The sequence below is a fragment of the Pinus tabuliformis genome, chromosome 3_2 (genome assembly GCF_031772625.1).
Source record: "Pinus tabuliformis cultivar Carrire ecotype Pingquan chromosome 3_2, CPIR1, whole genome shotgun sequence".
Taxonomy (NCBI): domain Eukaryota; kingdom Viridiplantae; phylum Streptophyta; class Pinopsida; order Pinales; family Pinaceae; genus Pinus; species Pinus tabuliformis.
The window spans coordinates 924,308,316-924,328,064 of record NC_142302.1 but is presented as its reverse complement, the minus strand read 5'-3'; the positions used below and the strand labels follow the sequence as shown (position 1 = coordinate 924,328,064).

The window sequence follows — 19,749 nt, the reverse complement described above, 5'->3', positions numbered from 1 at the left end:
TATGTCTTTTCAGTTTTATTATTATTAAGTAATGTGGTATTATGTCCTTTCAATTTTATTATTACTTTTTATTATTCTATTAGTATTAAGTAATGAGGTATCATGAAAGGTATTTTATTATTATTAAGTAATAAGATATTATGTCCTTTCAATTTTATCATTTTATTATTATTAAGTAATGAGGTATTATGAAAGGTATTTTATTATTATTAAGTAATAAGATACCATGTTTTTTCAATTTTATTATTTTATTATTATTAAGTAATGGGGTAATATGTATTTTCAATTTTATTATTACTTTTTATTATTTTATTATTATTAAGTACTGAAATATTATGAAAGGTATTTTATTATCATTAAGTAATAAGATATTATGTCCTTTCAATTTTATTATTTTATTATTATTAAGTAATGATGTATTATGTCTTTTTAGCAAATACATCTCACTGCAACCAATGGTCTTTTTATGAAAATTTAGTATAATTGGCCTTTTCAAATACTGAAATAAGATTTGGTTAATATTTATTTGTATACCTATCTACACAAAAAGAAAATAATGTGAAAAGATTTTCGAAAATCTTGGTGCCACCTTCCTTTGTAAGCCTTGTGCCTCGTTGACTTACAACTATTATTGTTGCAACTCTGGTAGCTAAATTACACATGCCTTTCAAATTGAATGAGCTTTTCAAAAACTTATATAATATTCCAACTGCATCATCATTACGTGCAAGACCCTGAGTCTGTCTTCATATGATGCACATTAAAGAAGAAGATTGTAGTTGGTATGAAACTGATGTCAAATTACTTGAGATAAATTTGGATTTCCTCTGCATCGTACTTGAGATAAACTTGGATTTCCTCTGCATCAACATCCACTAAAGTTATTGATGCAAACTTTGACATTGCATGTACAATTTTTGGCAGTTTCATTACAAAGCAAGATAACCTACTTAAAATAGATTCATATTTAAGCTAGATTCTATTTACTATTTTTGTTAAGTCAATAACTCACTCAAATGAGCTCACCAAAAATTACTAACTTTGACAACCTTTTTTACATTTTTTTTGGGATTTTTATTAGTCAACAAGATAACCTACTGAAAATAGATTCATATTTGAATTCATGGCCATAATTCATTTGTTTCATATTTATGTTGACCAAGCTTTATTAACATGGCAAGAATTTGTTGCAGATCATGAATGAAATGGAAATATTAATACCTTACTGTAAAGTATAAATAAATGAGATAACTTAAAAACTCAAATAAACCAAGCAATTGTAAGAGGTTGCGAAAATGTATATTCCAAACATGATTTTTGTCAAAAAAATAGATTGATATATGCAACGGGAATAAGTGAGTGAAAAGAAATACATTCAATGCAAGAATATGAGAGTTTGAAATAGTTCAAAATGAAATTAGTTTAGAGAACTATAGGAAAATCCAAACACTGACATGTCAGGTCGAAACACACAAACCACCCGCACCAACGATGTAGATAAGACTTGCAGCCAAGAATGCGAACGAAATGAAGCTAAAGTCCCTCAAAACGAAAACAGAGCCTCACCCAAAAATATAAGAACATACAACATCAAAAAATTATTAACAGTTTTTCAATACTTTACATGGCATGCAAATTAAATATGATAGCTTCCATCTGAAGAATCAATCTAATTTGTTCAATACCAAAGAAATCAACGTTTTTTAAGGCAGGACTAACTCTACGTAGATAATGAGGCACAACTTTCAAAGAGACTGTTCCACAATGTGCAAACCTGCGGAAAGGTAAGTCAATTAATATTCATGAAAGAACAAACTATCTGACAGTCTCCTTGACGCTCACCAGCTCGAGCTTCATCCATAGGTGTGGGCTTACGACGTCTCAATTCATCTGTCTGCCATAAGGAAGTAACCTCTCTCCTTTGCACAAAAATCTAATTAATTAAATAAATTGCTCGAAACATATGTAGAATAAGAGAAGCTACATGTCCTATATGAAATATCTACATAAACAAAAAAATAGGGGGTGAGCAGAAGCAAATTTTTACCAAATATTCAATCAACAATTCCCGCTCTTCATGGCCCAGGTCTGCTCGATTATTATATTCCAACAGATGCTGCAAAACAGAAAAGACAGTCTAAATGGAGAACAGGGTAACTTCATAAAAATGGTTCACAAACACCACATATTTTGTAGGAAAGATTGTTTCCATTTTACAGATCATAACTATTGCAGACATCTAATTGTGGTAAGAAATGAACAACTTAGTTCAACCACTAATTTCCCTTTGGGGCATTTCCTGCAGAAAAGATAATAAGGCATATAAAAATATCATTATTGCAGACATCTAACTGTGGTAAAAAATGAGCAACTTAGTTCAACCACTAATTCTCTTTGGGGCATTTCCCGCAAAAAAGAGAACCAGGCATATAAAAATACCAATGTAGAGGTGATAAAAAACAATTGGATTGAGATACATATACTCTCTAGGGCATTTCCTTCAGAAAAGATGTTTCACAAAAATGAAAATACCAACGAAGAAGAGATTAAAAACAACTGAATTGAGAAAAATAATCCATGAAAATGTGTGAAGTAAAGGATAAAGAAGAATGCAGTACTCAGGAACATGAGAAAAGTACTATCCTCAGTGACAAACATTTTGAGTATGAAAATCAGAGAAGCAATTTTGATACTTATCAGTATCAAACGACATTGTACTGTCAAAAACTTTTAAAAACATAATGCAGGAGAACATCTCTTAGTCCTCATAAATGTGCTTGTAAATATCATCATGGAAAATTTCATCGACCTCAAAATGGATTTTAAAGGAAAAGTTGGATTGCAATGTTCATCTATTTATTTGCGTTGGATGTGCAGTCAAAACAATTTCAATCTCCTGTGACATACAAGCTACCAGAATTAGCAAACAATTTAGAAGGAAATGCAACAAATTTAGTTAATTTTAAGTTGATACTAAAACCTGCTCACAAACCGCATTGTACAGGAAAAAATGCGAATTAGTAAAATTTGCTCTGCTTTCACCTCCTAATTTCCTAATAGTCACCCTTATGAAATCATTCTTCCAAACATAACGCTTCATTATTACTGACTTGCATTAACATTCTATGCATCACTATTTAACCATTTCCCTGATATATATTATCTACTTGCCTGAAATTGATCTCTGTTAAATTGGAAAAGTATTTCAAGAACAAATACACCTTTATGTTACTTTGTATGTTACAGAAATTGTAAAATAAGAAAAAGCTAGAAAATAAAGCACAAGGAGACTTGCAGATATATAGAACCAGTATTCACAAATCGCAAAATTAAATGGGCAATAAGGAAGGGAAAGCAAACCTAACAAAGACATTGTTGCCAATAAGGGTGGCCCTCAAATCCTGAACAGTCATATCTCTTTAGAACACCCATTAATGCCTCTACTGCACCAATGTTCTGTTTCACTCTCCACCATCTATGTTTCCATTATCAACTCCGATTTTACGGCGATTGTCTCCATTTCTCCTTTCTTTACATGCTCTCCTTTCTTCTGTGCATCTTATGATAAAATCACTTTTATATCTACTTTTATATGCAAGTTGCAACGTTCTTCGTGATAGGATTTGGATATATTTGAACAATTGTATCAACATCCTAGGAGGCTAGGACTACATAAAACATAGGTGTCAGCCTGTTCTGTTTCTCTCTATAGATTGTATATTCTCATTCTTTTTAGGAGGATAAGTGCATGGTATAGTCCCCAAAGGGACAGTGCTTCTCATGCATATCATGCATCTCTGTTAGCTTATGTGAGAAGTTAAGTTTAGTGCTATGTATGTTACCAATAAAATCGGATTCAGGTGGTTTCTTTGATGAGGGTGTATTGGGTGTTTCAAATGGTCATTCAAGGACAATTAATCTCAGACGCAGTTGTATTTGAAGCAAAAGTCAAAGATGGTATAGTCTTAAGTAGATATAAGTTAAGATTTGTTTAACTTTGAAGACAAGATGAGATGCATATTTTATGGAATTGCATTACCCAAAAAAAAGCAGAGGCATTCATATATTGAAATTAGTTTGTTGTATTCTTCGCAAGAGAGTGAAGGATATCATGCAAAAGACAAAACTCAAAGGAGACACGTGTCATCACGCTGGCCTTTACATTCTTAGTTTCAGAGTTAAAATAGCAAACAGTGAAATATTGCAGCAACATGCACTATGTAGGGGAACAAAGCCAGGTGCAACAGGGCATGCACTGGGAAAAATGAAACAACAGGTGTGTAAAGTGGAACATATTCAGGTGGGCAGCAGGTAAACATAAAAAAAATATTGTAATTTGTAATTGGGGGAATGTGCAAATAGAATCCACTACTGTTAGTTGCAAATGCGCATAACAAGATGTATTGGTTTCCAGTGTAGCATGACAGTCTCACAATAGGTTTACACAACATGACAATCAATCAAAGTGATAAAATACAATAACATTAACACTTGAAAATGCAAAGATTTTGTAAAATGAGAAGCGGGTTTGAATCAGACTGACCTACCTCGCAAAACTGCCAAAGATGGAGGATTTCCGACTCTTCAAAGCAGGAGCATGAAGAAATAGATTCAAGCCAAGCCGACTGAAATTTGCTAGGTGACCACTGGAATTTGCTCTGCGAAGAGGGTCGCTCGCATTGCAGGTCGTGCAGGTCGAACATAAACAAAAATTGGAACCCAGGGATAACACACTGCATAAATACGAGTGTTAATGTAATTTTACCTGACACGACAACATTTTTTTTTAACAGCATCATGGAACAAATATTCGTTGGTCCTGAACCAAATAAATCTGGAGGTGTATTAAGTTTTACAAAAACCCTGAGCCAACTCACAGAGGATTTTCGTTGGTGCATCATAACCATTAAAACTCACGAAAAGAAATCCAGTACAGCGCCTTACTTTCATTATCACTGTAACTAATTCATTGCGATTGTAGTGCTCCTCTGCCATTTGGTGACTGGAATACATAGATACGCATAGATGGAATTCTTTTTACCTAGTCTTCTGTAAACCAGTAAAATTGTACATTGCGATTGTAGTGCTCCTCTGCCATTTGGTGACTGGAATACATAGATACGCATAGATGGAATTTTTTTTACCTAGTCTTCTGTAAACCAGTAAAATTGTACAGGAAAAAATTTAAACCAGTAAAATTTGTCTGCTTTCACCTCCTAATTTCCTAATAATAGCTCACTTTTCTGGAATCATTCTTCCAAACATAACGCTTCATTATTACTGACTTGCATTAACATTCTATCCATCACTACTTAACCATTTCCCTGATATATATTATCTACTTGGCTGAAATTGATCTCTAGTAAATTGGAAAAATATTTCAAGAACAAATATGCCTTTATTTTACTGTTAATAACAAGTAATGCTTGTATGCCTTTATTTTACCGTTAATAACAAGTAATGCTTGTATGTTACAGAAATTGTAGAATAAGAAAAAGCTAGAAAATTAAGCAAAAGGAGACTTGCAGATATATACAATCAGTATTCATGAATCACAAAATTAAATGGGCAATAAGGAAGGGAAAGAAAACTTGACAAAGACATTATTGCCAATAAGGGTGGCCAACAAATCCTAAACAATCATATCTCTTTAGAACACCCATTAATGCATCTACTACACCAATGTTCTGTTTCACTCTCCACCATCCCTGCCGAGTTGTCAGCAATGTTTATGTTTCCATTGTCAACTCCGATTTTACGGCGATTGTCTCCATTTCTCCTTTCTTTACATGCTCTCCTTTCTTCTGTGCATCTTATGATAAAATCACTTTTATATCTACCTTTATATGCAAGTTGCAACGTTCTTCGTGATGGGATTTGGATATATTGGAACATTTGTACCAACATCCTAGGAGGCTAGGACTACATAAAACATAGGTGTCAGCCTATTCTGTTTCTCTCTATAGATTGTATAGATTGTATATTCTCATTCTTTTTAGGAGGATAAGTACATGGTATAGTCCCCAAAGGGACAGTGCTTCTCATGCATATCTGTTAGCCTATGTGAGAAGTCAATTTTAGTGCTATGTATGTTACCAATAAAATCGGATTCAGGTGGTTTCTCTGATGAGGGTGTATTGGGTGTTTCAAATGGTCATTCAAGGACAATTAATCTCAGATGCAGCTGTATTTGAGGCAAAAGTCAAAGATGGTATAGTCTTAAGTAGATATAAGTTAAGATTTGTTTAACTTTGAAGACAGGATGAGATGCATTTTATGGAACTGCATTACCAGAAAAAAGCAGAGGCATTCATATATTGAAATTAGTTTGTTGTATTCTTCGCAAGAGAGTGAAGGATATCATGCAAAGGACGCAACTCAAAGGAGACACTTGTCATCAAGCTGGCCTTTACATTCTTAGTTTCAGAGGTAAAATAATAGACAGTGAAATACTGCAGCAACATGCACCATGTAGGGGAACAAAGCCAGGTGCAGCAGGGCATGCACCGGGAAACATGAAACAACGGGTGTGTAAAGTGGAATAGATTCAATTGGGCAACAGGTAAACATAACAAAAATATTGTAATTTGTAATTTGGGGAATGTGCAAATAGAATCCACTACTGTTAGTTACAAATGCACATAACAAGATGTATTGGTTTCAAGTGTAGCATGATAGTCTCACAATAGGTTTACACAACATGATAATCAAAGTGATAAAATACAATAACATTAACACTTGAAAATGCAAATATTTTGTAAAATAAGAAGCGAGTTTGAATCAAACTGACCTGCCTCGCAAAACCGCCAAAGATAGAGGATTTCCAACCCTTCAAAGCAGGAGCATGAAGAAATAGATTCAAGCCAAGCCGACTGAAATTTGCTCGGTGACAACTGGAACTTGCTCTGTGAAGAGGGTTGCTCGCAATGCAGGTCGTGTAGGTCGAACATAAACAAAAATTGGAACCCAGGGATAACACACTGCATAAATACGAGTGTTAATGTAATTTTACCTGACACGACAACATTTTTTTTTAACAGCATCATGGAACAAATATTTGTTGGTCCTGAACCAAATAAATCTAGAGGTGTATTAAGTTTTACAAAAACCCTGAGCCAGCGCACAGAGGATTTTCGCTGGTGCATTATAACCATTAAAACTCACGAAAATAAATCCAGTACAGCGCCTTACTTTCATTATCACTGTAACTAATTCATTGCGATTGTAGTGCTCCTCTGCCATTTGGCGACTGGAATACATAGATATGCATAGATGGATCTCTCGTAATAAATTTTTTTACCTAGTCTTCTGTAAACCCTAGGGGAGGGATGCCATTTCCTGTGCGCCCTCCCCTCCACCTCGCCTACAGCCACGTGAACCGCATGGGGAGTCGTACGACAGGTGTCCGACGTGGACTGCCACGTGTTGGGCACCGTGTCAAGGTTTCAAAACACGCTTCTGCACTGTCTCAAGGGTTGTTTCCGCCTCATTTCTGCGATGTGTTGTTTCCCTCTTGTTTTTCTGTTCGGGTCCGGTTGTTGGGCGAAGCCCTCCGCCGACGATGGCGTGGGACGGCTCCAGTACCTGCGCGCTTCGTCCGCCATGGTTGAGCTGATGTCCGCCATTGTTTGCCGATACGCGTCCATGGTTGGAACAGGGTTGTCTTTCTTGTGCTTTCCTTCCTGCAATTGTTGGTCATTCTGGACCGTCGGTGGTTTAGGGTTTCTTTGGTGGTGGTTTAATTCCCGCTATTTGTTGTTTGGGGAGGATCCAGTAGCAGTTTCAGCCAGTTCGAGGTCGAAGGTTGCATTTACAGGTAATTGCAGGTTTTTGTGTTTTTGTTTGGTGTTTTTGGTTTTTTTTTGTTGTCCAATTGCTAATTTCCAACTTCTTGCAGGTATGGCGAGCTCTGGACTTGGACATGGCTTCTATCCAGTAGGATTTTAATCCTACCAGCCATTTCTGATGTGTTTTTCAACACAAAACACCTTATTGGAATTTTTGTTAACTTTGCATGGTAGGTTTTGAGGGTTTAGGGTTTTGCAGGTTAGGGGTTTAGGGTTTTGCAGGTTTCCCATCACGTTTCCCATCAGGGTTTTTGCAGGGTTTAGGGTTTTGGGCAAAATTCTAAATTTTTTAAGCCTTGGTTAGGGGTTTAGGGTTTCTGTTGCTCCTCTTTTCAGCGGCTTACCTCCTCTTCTCCGTTGCCTGTAGCAGCTTCCCTTCCCTCTGCTTCAGCCCCTACCTTTCTTCTTCCTCCATCTCCTTGCCATTGTCCCTTCCTCCTTCTGCCTGTTGCTGCCTTCAACCCTGTCGTCTCCTCATTTCATTAAAAATTCCCTGTGGGAACGAAACAAAAGATAAAACTGAGGCTTGTCGAACTAAAAGAACTGGCATCCATTAGTATTAGGCCCACTATTTGCCTGCTGCTGAGCACTTGTCATAGAAGGAATATACCATAGAGAGAAGGCCAGGACCTGTATGTTTAGCAATGAAGTTTTCATCTTCAAACTTGCTACCATAGATAGAGATGCATCCGCTGCCATCTCCCTTCACAAAATCACTAGCTTGAATCATGAAGTCCTTAATAACCCTGTGAAAATGGCAACCTTTATAGCCAATAGGAATGCCCGCTTTCCTGTATTCCCCTGTGCAGAACTGCCGAAAGTTTTCAGCTATCTTGGGAACAATATCGGCAAAGAGCTCCATCTTAATACGTCCGGCTGTAATGGTGCCCATCGTTACGTCAAAGAAAACGACATGATTCTTTGGATTTGGAAGCTTCTGGTGCCATTCGACCACCCCTGCTGCCCCTACTCCACTTGCCATTTATGTCGATGCTACACTCTTGGGAGGTTGTAGTTTAACTGTAATATGTTTTGGGAGGTTGTTTTTCAGACTTTTTAGTCAAATATTGAACAGAAAACTATTATATGTTTTGGGAGGTTGTAGTTTAACTGTTATATGTTTTGGGAGGTTGTAATTTAACTGTTATATGTTTTGGAAGCTTGTTTTTTAGACATGTTTAGTGAAATATTGAACACAGAACTATTATATGTTTTGGGAGGTTGTTTTTCAGACTTTTTAGTCAAATATTGAACATAAAACTATTATATGTTTTGGGAGGTTGTAGTTTAACTGTTATATGTTTTGGGAGGTTGTAATTTAACTGTTATATGTTTTGGAAGCTTGTTTTTTAGACATGTTTAGTCAAATATTGAACACAGAACTATTATATGTTTTGGGAGGTTGTAGTTTAAGTGTTATATGTTTTGGGAGATTGTTTTTCAGACATGTTTAGTCAAATATTAAACAGAAGTTTGGAATGGTATCATACTTATTTTTCCAGAAGAAACTTGTTAGTAGCAATCGTAATTTTTATTTGTAAACTTTACACGATTTTTGAATATTTGGATTTGTAAACTCTACACAATTTTTTAATATCTTAAGTTTCAGATGCATTAAAAATAAATTTCAAACAACATAAACTCCTCATGAATGGATTTCGAGATCCCTTGGGGGTTTTTTGATGGGGCCAATCAAGGCCATCCTCCTCGATGTGGAGTAAGAATTGTTCTTCACTTAAACTCCTCTCATTTCTTATATCTCCATTACGCTCCAAGCTTTGGTTCACATATATGATATGAAGGCAGAATTTGCTTCTCATATTTTCAGGGGAACCAACACAAAGACAGATAATTTGTCTAAGGAAGTTTTGTCCCTCCAAGGTAGAGCTTTTCTCTCATGAATTCCTGGATGGTCATTTGATTCAGGACATGTCCCTCTTTTTAGGCTTTAAATTCCTTTGTCCCTTTTGGTTTTTTAGTTTTTTGCTGTCAAAGTCATTTTACAAAGTGGTATTTAGGATATATAAGCTAGACCTCTCCTTTTTGGATTTTTGTTGTAATTGGCCATGAATGGACCGGAGATAGGCTTGTGGATGTGAATGAACTTAGTAAGCATTTCGATTAGTGATTTTGAGATTGTGTGGATGTGGATGATTGCTTTAGCTTTCCTCATCATTTGAAAAAATTGATAGATCCCAAGCAGTTGAGTTGGTATTTGTCCTATTTAATCTATCTTTTGTCGGGGAAAAGGTAAAATTACTTTCCAGAACGAACCAATCTAGTGGAAGTTGTTTCATATATGATAGCGAAGTTGACAAGAGAATATTAGTATGATCGTAAGCAAGAAAAGTCTAGCAATCCTATTATGCATCCTTTGGATTTTGAGATCCCTTTGGGGTTTTTTGATGGGGCCAGTCAAGGCCATCCTCCTCGATGTGGAGTAAGAATTATTCTTCACTTAAACTCCTCTCATTTCTTTTATCTCCATTATGCTCCAAGCTTTGGTTCACATATATGATATGAAGGCAGAATTTGCTTCTCATATTTTCAGGGGAATCAACACAAAGACAGATAAGTTGTCTAAGGAAGTTTTGTCCCTCCAAGGTAGAGCTTTTCTCTCATGAATTCCTGGATGGTCATTTGATTCAGGACATGTCCCTCTTTTTAGGTTTTAAATTCCTTTGTCCCTTTTGTTTTTTTAGTTTTTTGCTGTCAAAGTCATTTTACAAAGTGGTATTTAGGATATACAAGCTAGACCTCTCCTTTTTGGCTTTTTGTTGTAATTGGCCATGAATGGACTGGTATAGTAAACATATCAACAGGATTGGTGTATGATTCAAGTTTATAGAAAAGCACTGTGAGCCACTTCAAGTTCCCTACAGGGAATGTAACACGTATATTTCTCTTTTCCAAGGAGAGAATTTTGCAAGTTTTAAATTTATTACACGTCTCAAATTGTGCAAGAATATTAAATGAAGATTGAGAGCAATGGTTGCAATTTGATTTCTATGCACTTTAGATGATGCATGGATAGAACCATAATTTTGTTAGCATTTCAAAGCAATAAAACAACCTAGGTTGTAAGCCAAAATGTTTCTGTCACAAGAAAAAGACACAATCCATCCAAAATCCACATCATAACGTGGTTACAACCAAAAACATATGACACCCCTATTCTTTATGACCCTGAGAATCTTGTAAGATTTCTACATTATAATAGACTATAGATGTTCCTTCTAAAATTGATTTTGGCTACAATGTCGCACACATTAAGAAATAAAACAACCTAGGTTGTAAGCCAAAATGTTTTTGTGACAAGAAAAATATACAATCCATCCAAAATCCACATCATAATGTGGTTACAACCAAAAACATATGACACCCCTATTCTTTATGGCCCTGAGAATCCTGAGTGCCAAAACTCTTCGAGTTGCCTTCTTGAGCCAGGTAGGTTGGCCTATCTTTCAAGGTTTGATTAGGAAATGGTTGATTGTTGCCGTATGATTGACTCCATTTTGCAGCTTCCAACCATGGAGTTATTGAGTACCCGTACCTCACATTTTCTCTACTGACCCCTGCATTAAGTGGAGGTGTGTAATGAGAATACATAGAATTGACACCAACTCTGGTAGGAATAAGGCAAGTGGGTAAACCCTCAGTTTGATAGTGAGGCACTTGAATGTTTATGAGATCTTGGAATAATGGTGTATTATCTGCAATGGATTCCAATGAGTTTGAAATAATCCTGGTTTCATCAGCTATTCTTGTATCATTGTCAACCATATTGATCATCCCTTGTTCCTTTTCAAGCATTTGTTGTGCCTTTCTTTTTTCCTTTTCCTGTCTTGCCATTTGTTTTTGTTGGTCCTTAACTTGCCTTGCTTTATCTCTTTCAATCCTTTCATTTGCTCGACGTTGCGCTGCAACAATCCTTACTGCCTTCTTCTCCTTGACTAGATCCTTCCTTTTCATTTTTAATTTTTTCATTTCAAATTTCTTTTTTTCAGACTCAACTAATAGGTTTATATAGTCCTTTGAGGTGAGTAACTGTGAGGTGCACCTTGCTTTTTTTCATTGATACTCTCTCTACTGGTAGCTTTAGGAACCGGCCAAGTGTCTTCTCCACCCTGTTAACACCCAGGTTGTTCCCTATGACTCCCAAGGGAATACGGCCGGGGTAAGGACTAACCAGTCTTTGGTTGCAGCCTCTAGCCAAGCTGTAATCAGAGAGGGCTCTCTCTTTAAAGTTTAGCTCTGTTTTGATAGTATTTTAGGCTAGCTATGATGTTCAAGGTTTTGTTTTTGAAATGCGTTTGGTGATGATTCCAGTTAATGTATATAGGTACTTACTAGCATGTCTTAGTCCATTGGGCATGGAGTCAGTGGTCCTTTAGTTTGTCTGAGATACAGTGTGATACCTTAGTGATGTTGCAGAGCCAGATTTGTGTCTAAGGAAAAAACGTTCATAATAGTTATTGAGTGGGGTGCATCCAGTTTATGTAAGGCAATTAAGAATCTTACAGAAACTGCTAAAGAAAAGACGGTAAGAATATCAATCTAGAAGCAATGAAGAATTTCTAGTTGACATTGACACATATAGAATTAATAGACACATGAGCAGTTAAGAATTCATGTATATCGTTAATTCTGAAAACTAACATTCACAGCAGTAAAAATTGAGCACAAGGTGTAATAACACAAATCCTGTACTATTCTTTTTCTTCACTGCTAGCTTAATACAACATAAGTATGGTTTGATAAACACAAGAAGACAAGAAACAGAGATTGAGGAAAACTTTTTATTTCATCAGACAGCGCAGGAATTCTGCATCAGCACACCTAGCATCATCCATACATCAAATACTTCAGGAAATCACAGAGCTGGTCCAGCCCTCTGTATTAGATAAAACTGAAAGTATACAATAGATTCTCCTTGGAGTCAAAAATCACCAACCCCTTATGCGTTACTGTGGGGGGTATTTATACAAAATTTACATGTAAAAATATCAAGAAAAGGAGTTAATGGCTCATAAATGTTATGCCAACTCCTGGAGCTTAGTAGCTGAGAAAGTAAAAGCTGTAATAACTTTTTATTGCTTTTAGCTGTCAAAAATAGTCAGAAATTGATGACTTGGTTGGTGTCGAAGTCGGCTGAGGCTAAGCTGTCCAAATATGCGCATTTGCTTATCCTTTAGGCTAGCTGTCATTGTCCTTATGCTGAGTCACCCTTTCAGCTGCCTTTATTTCTGACTTTGTCATGCTGTTTGTCTTGTAGGGACCTGGAGCTGGCAGTGGCCGAACAATAGAGGCTACCGTGGCAAAACCTGAAGCATCGCTTGCCACCAATCCTCCTTAGGCATTTGATGCCTCCGAATTTTTATCAAGGTCTCATCGGCCTCTGTATATCTATAAAAGTTATGAGGAGTTTCAAACAGATGATTTACCTCATTTTCAATGAAGAACAGGCCTTCAAGTTTTTCATACAAGCTCTGTCCTGTGGGGGGCCCTGTTTGCTCAGATGTACTGCCAGATGCAATAATCTGATTTTCAATAGTGGTTGCCATTCTGTTGGCAAATTGATCTCGAGAGATCAGTCTTCCTGCACCACTTAGGAGGCTGGGCAGTCCCTTTGATTGCAGCACTGCCATCTTGACTTTATATTCCTCCACCTCAGCTTGTATCTCATAGCACTTCCTCTCCACAGTTTGTACATAGCTCCTGAGAGTTAGTACCTTCTTAGCAGTGAGGACAACCTCGGTTCTGTTGGCAATGCCTATGGCTGCCAGTTCCTCCTTTTCTTGCCTGTTCAGGAAGTCTATCATCCTGTTGGCCTGTTCTGGCTTGTCTCCCAGTGTTGTCTTGTCCTTATGGATTTCTGCTTGTGCTTGGCCCATTAAGTCCATCTGTTCATGTATTGTTTTGATTGACCTCCATTGTTGATTGATGGAATGGCCAATTTTGGCCCATAGAATCCTCTTTATGTCGGCCATGGCAGTCTCTAGATTCAGTTCCTTCTCTAAGGCCTTGATCTTGTCTTTTAGGGCCTTTATTTCTCTGCCCTGCTCCGCTACAGTTACCTTTGACTTGTCATATTTGGCATCCAGTTCTGCCAATTTTTCCTTGGCCTTCTTTATTTCATTGGCCTGGAGCTCCATTTCCTTGATGGCCTTAGTCAATTCTTCTATACTTGCACTGGCATCTGGAGTTGCTGCTATTCCTGCTGCTTCTGTTGTGGGGGCCACTGTTGCCCCTGAAGTTGTTGTTGTTGTTGAAGTAGTTGGAGGAGCTTGGGAAGTGGATTCTCCCTGTTTATCTTGTAATGCTCCTTCCAGCTCTTTCTCCAAATCCCTGATCCTCTGGTCTTGCTGCATTATGAAGTCTAATTGGTCATCAACCTGTTTTTTCTTTTGAAGCTCTGCGGTTTGAGGGTGCTCTGTGGGCTGCAACTTCAACCTCTTCTTTAATGCATTCAGGTCATCATCTTTCTTCTTCATAAGGGCCTTCACACCCTTTGGATCACTAGGATCATGTCCAAGATCAATGATGATGTCCTTAAGAGACTTTATTCTATTGTCTTTGGCCAAGGAGGACATTCTCTCGAAATCCAACTGTGTATTGGTGTTTTTTAGGGATTCTTTCAGCTCATGGGCCATGGTTGCCCTCTCCACCAAGGTTGGATAAACCATTTCTCCAGCTTGCTTGTGGAGTTCTATTTGGTCCATGGGATGGATGTCTTTGGCCATGACCTCCACCCTTGTCTTCACAAAATCTGTAGCTGACTTAGGCTGCGGTATTGTAGGCTTAAAGTGACTGAGGATTATTTTTTCCTCTTTAATGTCATACACAGACATTAGCCTTTCTTGTTGGGCTGGTGTTGCATCTATAAATTGCTTGTAGACCTCAGCCCTCAGCAGATCATTCTGAGCTTTTATTTGTTTGAAAGAAGCCTTAGTGCTCTTAGGCTTCTTGCTCTGCTGGGAGGAGGAAGACACCTCCAAACCAAGTTGCAATCCTTGCTCCTGCTGAAAGGAGCTTGTCCCTGTGTGTTGGCTGCCCTCCCTGTTTTTCTTTGAGCTGTCAAGGAATTCTTCAGTGATGTCTTCTACCTCTGGGGAGTCTAGCCTTTGCCTTTTGGCTCCTGGTTGTTGGGAGGATGTACTAATTGGAGTGGACTCTTCTCTATCTCTTTTCATACCCCTTTCTTCATGTGCTGGGGTCTGCAAACTTGGAGCAGTCAATGGCTCTGTCTGTGGAGGTGGAGTTTGCATTACTGGAGCTGCTGGTAGCTCTGTTTGTTGAGGGGCAGTCTGCTCTTGCTGCTATTATGTTCGCTGCCCTTGTTGGGGCTCTTGATGCTGCTCATTTGCAGGGGCAGGCTTTTCTTTCACTGTTTCCTCCTCTGCACCCATTATCCCTTTGCCTTTGTCTGCAGCTGGTGCTGTTGTGGAAGGTGCTTGTGTAACTGGTGCAGTCCTTGAGGCCGAGGTCCCTTCTCCTGTTGAATAAGGCCGCTTGAAATGTACCTACTGCACAGAGTCTAGGTCAATGGTTTTTTCAAGCTCCTTCATATTCTTTAGCATTATCTCTTCTTCAGTTAGCTTTTCAACTAGAGTACCCTGCTGCCATTCTTGCTGGTTGGCATATCTTTCAATGTGTGGGTATTGGCAATGTCTATAACCTAGAAGCCTGTATTTGTTTCTTCTGGCAGTAATGAAGCCCTCAGGGTCATAAGGGACCCACCGAAAACTATATGATAGTTTATATTTGTCCTTGAGGATGAGGTCAGCATCTTCCCACCCTTCTTTCTAATTCATGATGAAGGGGCCCAACTTGTGTTTGAACTTGAGGTGAGCCTTCGTTTTGGCGTTGTGGAAGTGGGTGAGGTCGGATTGAATCAGCTGCCTGTAATACTCCAAGGCAAACATCCTCATAGGCACATATTTTGGGAGCCTGTATGGACAGAGCTCACAGCCATAGACTCTGATGACTGTATGATCCTCATATAGGTACCAATCACCTATTTTACATTTTTTGGAAAGCTGCAGAGCCTTCTGCATCTCAGTTGATATTCTGGGAGGAGGGGACCTCATCAATAGGCAAGAGACTGGATAGACAAATTGGTCAACAAACTCACAATAGGAATAGGGTGAGTTTGTGACTTTGTGATAGACAGAGGTCCAGAAGATCACAGATCTTCTTTCCCCTCTATAATCCAGCTTTTTGATATAGCATGGAAAAGCCTCAGACTGATAGTACATAAAGAGGTGATAGATATAGGCCGAGTACTTAAAGACCCCCTGTCTATCCACTGCACCCAACTGATCATGGATTTTGTTAGCTATAAACTTGGCAAAGTTATATTTGCGGGTAGGGGGTTGGCCTGGGCTGTAAACAGCTAGTAATACTAGCATTGTCTCATCCACATGTTTGCTGGTTCTGTATCCCAGCACATAAGCAATCATGTCCAGGAGTAATCTGCCTACTTCAGTGAAGTGGACATCTAAATAAGGAGGTGGCCCTGTAGGTTGGCACTCAGGTCTAGGGAAAATTTTAAGAACCCCCCTAAATTTATAAATATAATAAATGGGCGAATCTCCATGGTATATAGGAAAAATGAAAGGCGATTTTATCAATAATATAATATGTATATATAATTTTTTGGCGAATCTCTCACCAGGCATGGCGAATATTTTACTCAATTATAAAATCTTGTAAGATCTTGGCGAGTCTTTCACTAAATAATAAAACTTTGTAAATTCCTAGTGAATCTTAGCATAGGCTACATGCTGGTTTAATTCCCCCATTTAAATAGGCTACATTCTAGGTGAATACCATGGGTCAATACCATGTGCCATTTTGGTGAATACCATGGGTCAATACCATGTGCCATTTTTATTCTTATTAATTCTAATATTAGGGTTAATAATGGTTTTTTGCATGGTATTAATAACAATCTAGTCCATGGTATTTGTCCCATAGTATTTTGGCCATAGGTTTCACCTAAATATAACCCATTTTTTGAGTGTTCGTAAATATAAGGTGACTTATGGAGTAAATATAAAAAAATGTTTTATTTGTTTACCATACCTCTAGTTTATTTATATTTTTATTAATTTACCATACCTCTTTTACAAATATGGTATTTGGCCCATAGGATTCACTTAAATAAAACCTCTTTCTTGAGGTTTTATTTATTTACGATACGTCTAGTTTATTTATATTTTTATTTATTTACCATACCTTTTGAGTAAGTATAAAAAGACGTTTTATTTATTTACCATACCTCCACTTTACTTATATTTTTATTTGTTTACACCCTTACATGTATATAAGGTGACTTATGGAGTAAATATAAAAAATGTTTTATTTATTTACCATACCTCTCATTTAATTATATTTTTATTAATTTACCATACCTCTTTTATAAATATGGTATTTGGCCCATAGGATTCACTTAAATAAAACCTATTCTTGAAAATGGGCGAATGGATTCACTTAAATAAAACCTATTCTTGAAAATGGGCAAATGGAAGGTTGTAAGTCCTAATTTCAAGGGCTAAATTTACCTTTTTTACCCTCTCCCTTAAAATAAGGTGGGCTATTTGAGGTGATTTGTAAAAATGTACTATGATACAAAATATTCGCCCACTAAAAATTTAAAACCCCTTAATTTCGCCAAAGGGCGAACATTCGCCCCTAAAATTATCCTTGCTCAGGTCTCATGAATGTCCTGGTGACCTTTTGAATCTCCTCACTGGTCATCTTGGCACCAGTGTCCAGCAAATAGTTCATGGAGAATGGGATTAGCAGCTCTGTCTGATCAAAATGTAGCATTTTGTTGATGGATTCAGGATTAATATAGAAGAGGATCCTCCCAGATGGAGTGCTAATAGCTCTGTGTTGCACATCATAGTTTTCAGCACATAGTCGAATGATTTCTGGAAAGACACTTACAGATGGGAGACAATAGTATGGCAGGTTTGACTCCCATATCCCATATGTGTCATGACCATTCAGGTAGTCCTCTCTCAACTGCCTGAAGGTCTGCAGAAAGTCCCTGTCTACCACACAGTCTTTAATAAGGTAGTCCTTGTCAGCAAGAGGCAAGGACTGCAAGTCTTTATTAGGTGGATTTAATGGAGCAACACTGAGAGTTGTGGGTGCAGGGGCAGCCATTGTATGATTTGATTTTGAATAAGATGAGTGCAATGGTTTGCAAAGCTCTTAAGAGCTTAAATGATAGGCCCACTGTAGACAGAGTTTGAAATGTTTTTTACAGTGGAAAACAGGCTTGCTTCTGCAGTTTTTGGTAAATTCACAAGGGTTGTGAATTGCTAGGGGTAAATTGCAGAGGGTATGTGAGGTTTACTTCGGTAAAAAACTGCTGCTGGTCTACACCCGGCAATAGGGAACAATGTCGGGCACCTCGAGTATGAATTCACAGCCTTGGCCCATGAACTAACTGTTTCAGTGTTGAATTTATAGTTCTGGGGGTAAGCAGGTTAGCTTGGGTCACTTTTAGGTAGCAGACTATGCTTAATTGCGGAATTTTGACAGGTGTTTTAATGGTGAATTTACAGATAAATGGTATGCATGGGCGAAAATGGGGAATTACGGTGAATACCTGGATAGAAACGCCTAGAAAGCCTGCGGGCCGAACCGTGAAGGCTGAATTGATGAGTTGGTACGGTTGCAAATTCGAATTTGGAGGTCCGGAGGCGCTTTGGCAGTGAACCAGCTGCAACGGCTATGTCTTCTTTTGCGCGAAAATGACATAAAAACGGCTCAAACCGTGACTTTAACGACAAATTCGGAAAAAATAGGTAATTGGCGCCTTTCCGCCGATGACGTCAGCATGACGTCATGGCGGGCCCGGGTACGGGGGTGACGTGGCTGCTGAGGTGTAGGCCAGGGTGGCAGGACACGGTGGCGGGTGGATAAGGTGGCAGGACTACGTGGAGGGCCACACGGCGCGGGGGCGGGGAAGGGTGCTACGTCATGATGACGTATGTATGACGTAAGGGGGAGGTGGTAACGGGGTGGTGGTAAGTGGTTTCCCCGCACCACCTTTGGGGAAAGGCGGTATCGGGGAGGGGGTTTCCGAACAACCCCGCCGCCTGCCACGCGTCCCGGGTACGGCGCCCAATACCGCCTTTCCCCATATGTTAAAGGTCGGCAGCTCCAGATCTAAAAATACTCGCCCACCGTTGGATCTTGGGTGGCAGACGATCGATGACTGGCGGGCCTTCCGACGGATCGTGCAGGTTGGGGGGGGTCCCGCTAGCATATTAAAATATTCGATTTAATAATCTGGGCGGAGAACCTTAGGTTTAGGGTTTTTTGTGGGTTTTTTTGGGGGTAGGGGTTAATATGCGGGGAAAAAAGGGTTAATAAGTGGATTTTAAGCAGAGGGAAGGGGTTTTTGTGGAATTACTTGGGCAGAGGTGAGGGGATGGCTTAGGGGGTGGTTATTACTCCAACCAGAGGTCAGAGCGATCCCATGACAGGGTTGACCATAGCCCCTGATGGACTAATGTCTCCCTCAACTAACTTATTTAGCTATAGTGCTAAGGGGAGGATATTTATACAATGCTGGGGGATTTATACACCTTGGTGTTATAATAGTAGGGGGAAGGGAAACATAAGGGACTTTAGATAATAGAAGTTAAGGGTTAATATGGATGGAAGAGGTGAATGAGGAGTGAAATCACTAAGTTTATTTGAAAACCACTTAGTTTTAGGGAGTAGATCAAAATGAAAAGAATTTTAGACAAGAAATGTGGCTTTTAAAGGAATAAGCACCAGCATAAAACCTCAATTTCTCTCATGAACACAACTGATGAAGGGATGTTAGTTATGAATGGGAAAAGGGAAAATGGAATGTTAGACATGCTCCTTTGCT

The 19,749-nt window shown here is 38.4% G+C and overlaps 2 protein-coding genes across 2 annotated transcripts; both read right to left on the bottom strand.

Moving 5' to 3' along the window:
• Positions 1 to 1,673: 1,673 nt before the first annotated feature.
• On the bottom strand, positions 1,674 to 6,774 carry LOC149183658 (uncharacterized). The gene is made up of 4 exons (XM_089417206.1): positions 4,945 to 6,774; positions 4,548 to 4,733; positions 2,048 to 2,116; positions 1,674 to 1,919 (listed from the first exon to the last, which is right to left on the bottom strand). The coding sequence occupies exons 1-4, from the start codon at positions 5,011 to 5,013 to the stop codon at positions 1,887 to 1,889; spliced, it is 357 nt and encodes a 118-aa protein (XP_089273332.1). The 5' UTR covers positions 5,014 to 6,774; the 3' UTR covers positions 1,674 to 1,886.
• Positions 6,775 to 6,796: 22 nt separating this feature from the next.
• On the bottom strand, positions 6,797 to 8,829 carry LOC149183657 (peptidyl-prolyl cis-trans isomerase CYP22-like). Its single transcript, XM_089417205.1, has 3 exons — positions 8,458 to 8,829; positions 7,192 to 8,423; positions 6,797 to 6,980 (listed from the first exon to the last, which is right to left on the bottom strand). The coding sequence occupies exons 1-2, from the start codon at positions 8,827 to 8,829 to the stop codon at positions 8,382 to 8,384; spliced, it is 414 nt and encodes a 137-aa protein (XP_089273331.1). The 3' UTR covers positions 6,797 to 6,980; positions 7,192 to 8,381.
• Between the last annotated feature and the right edge of the window lie 10,920 nt (positions 8,830 to 19,749).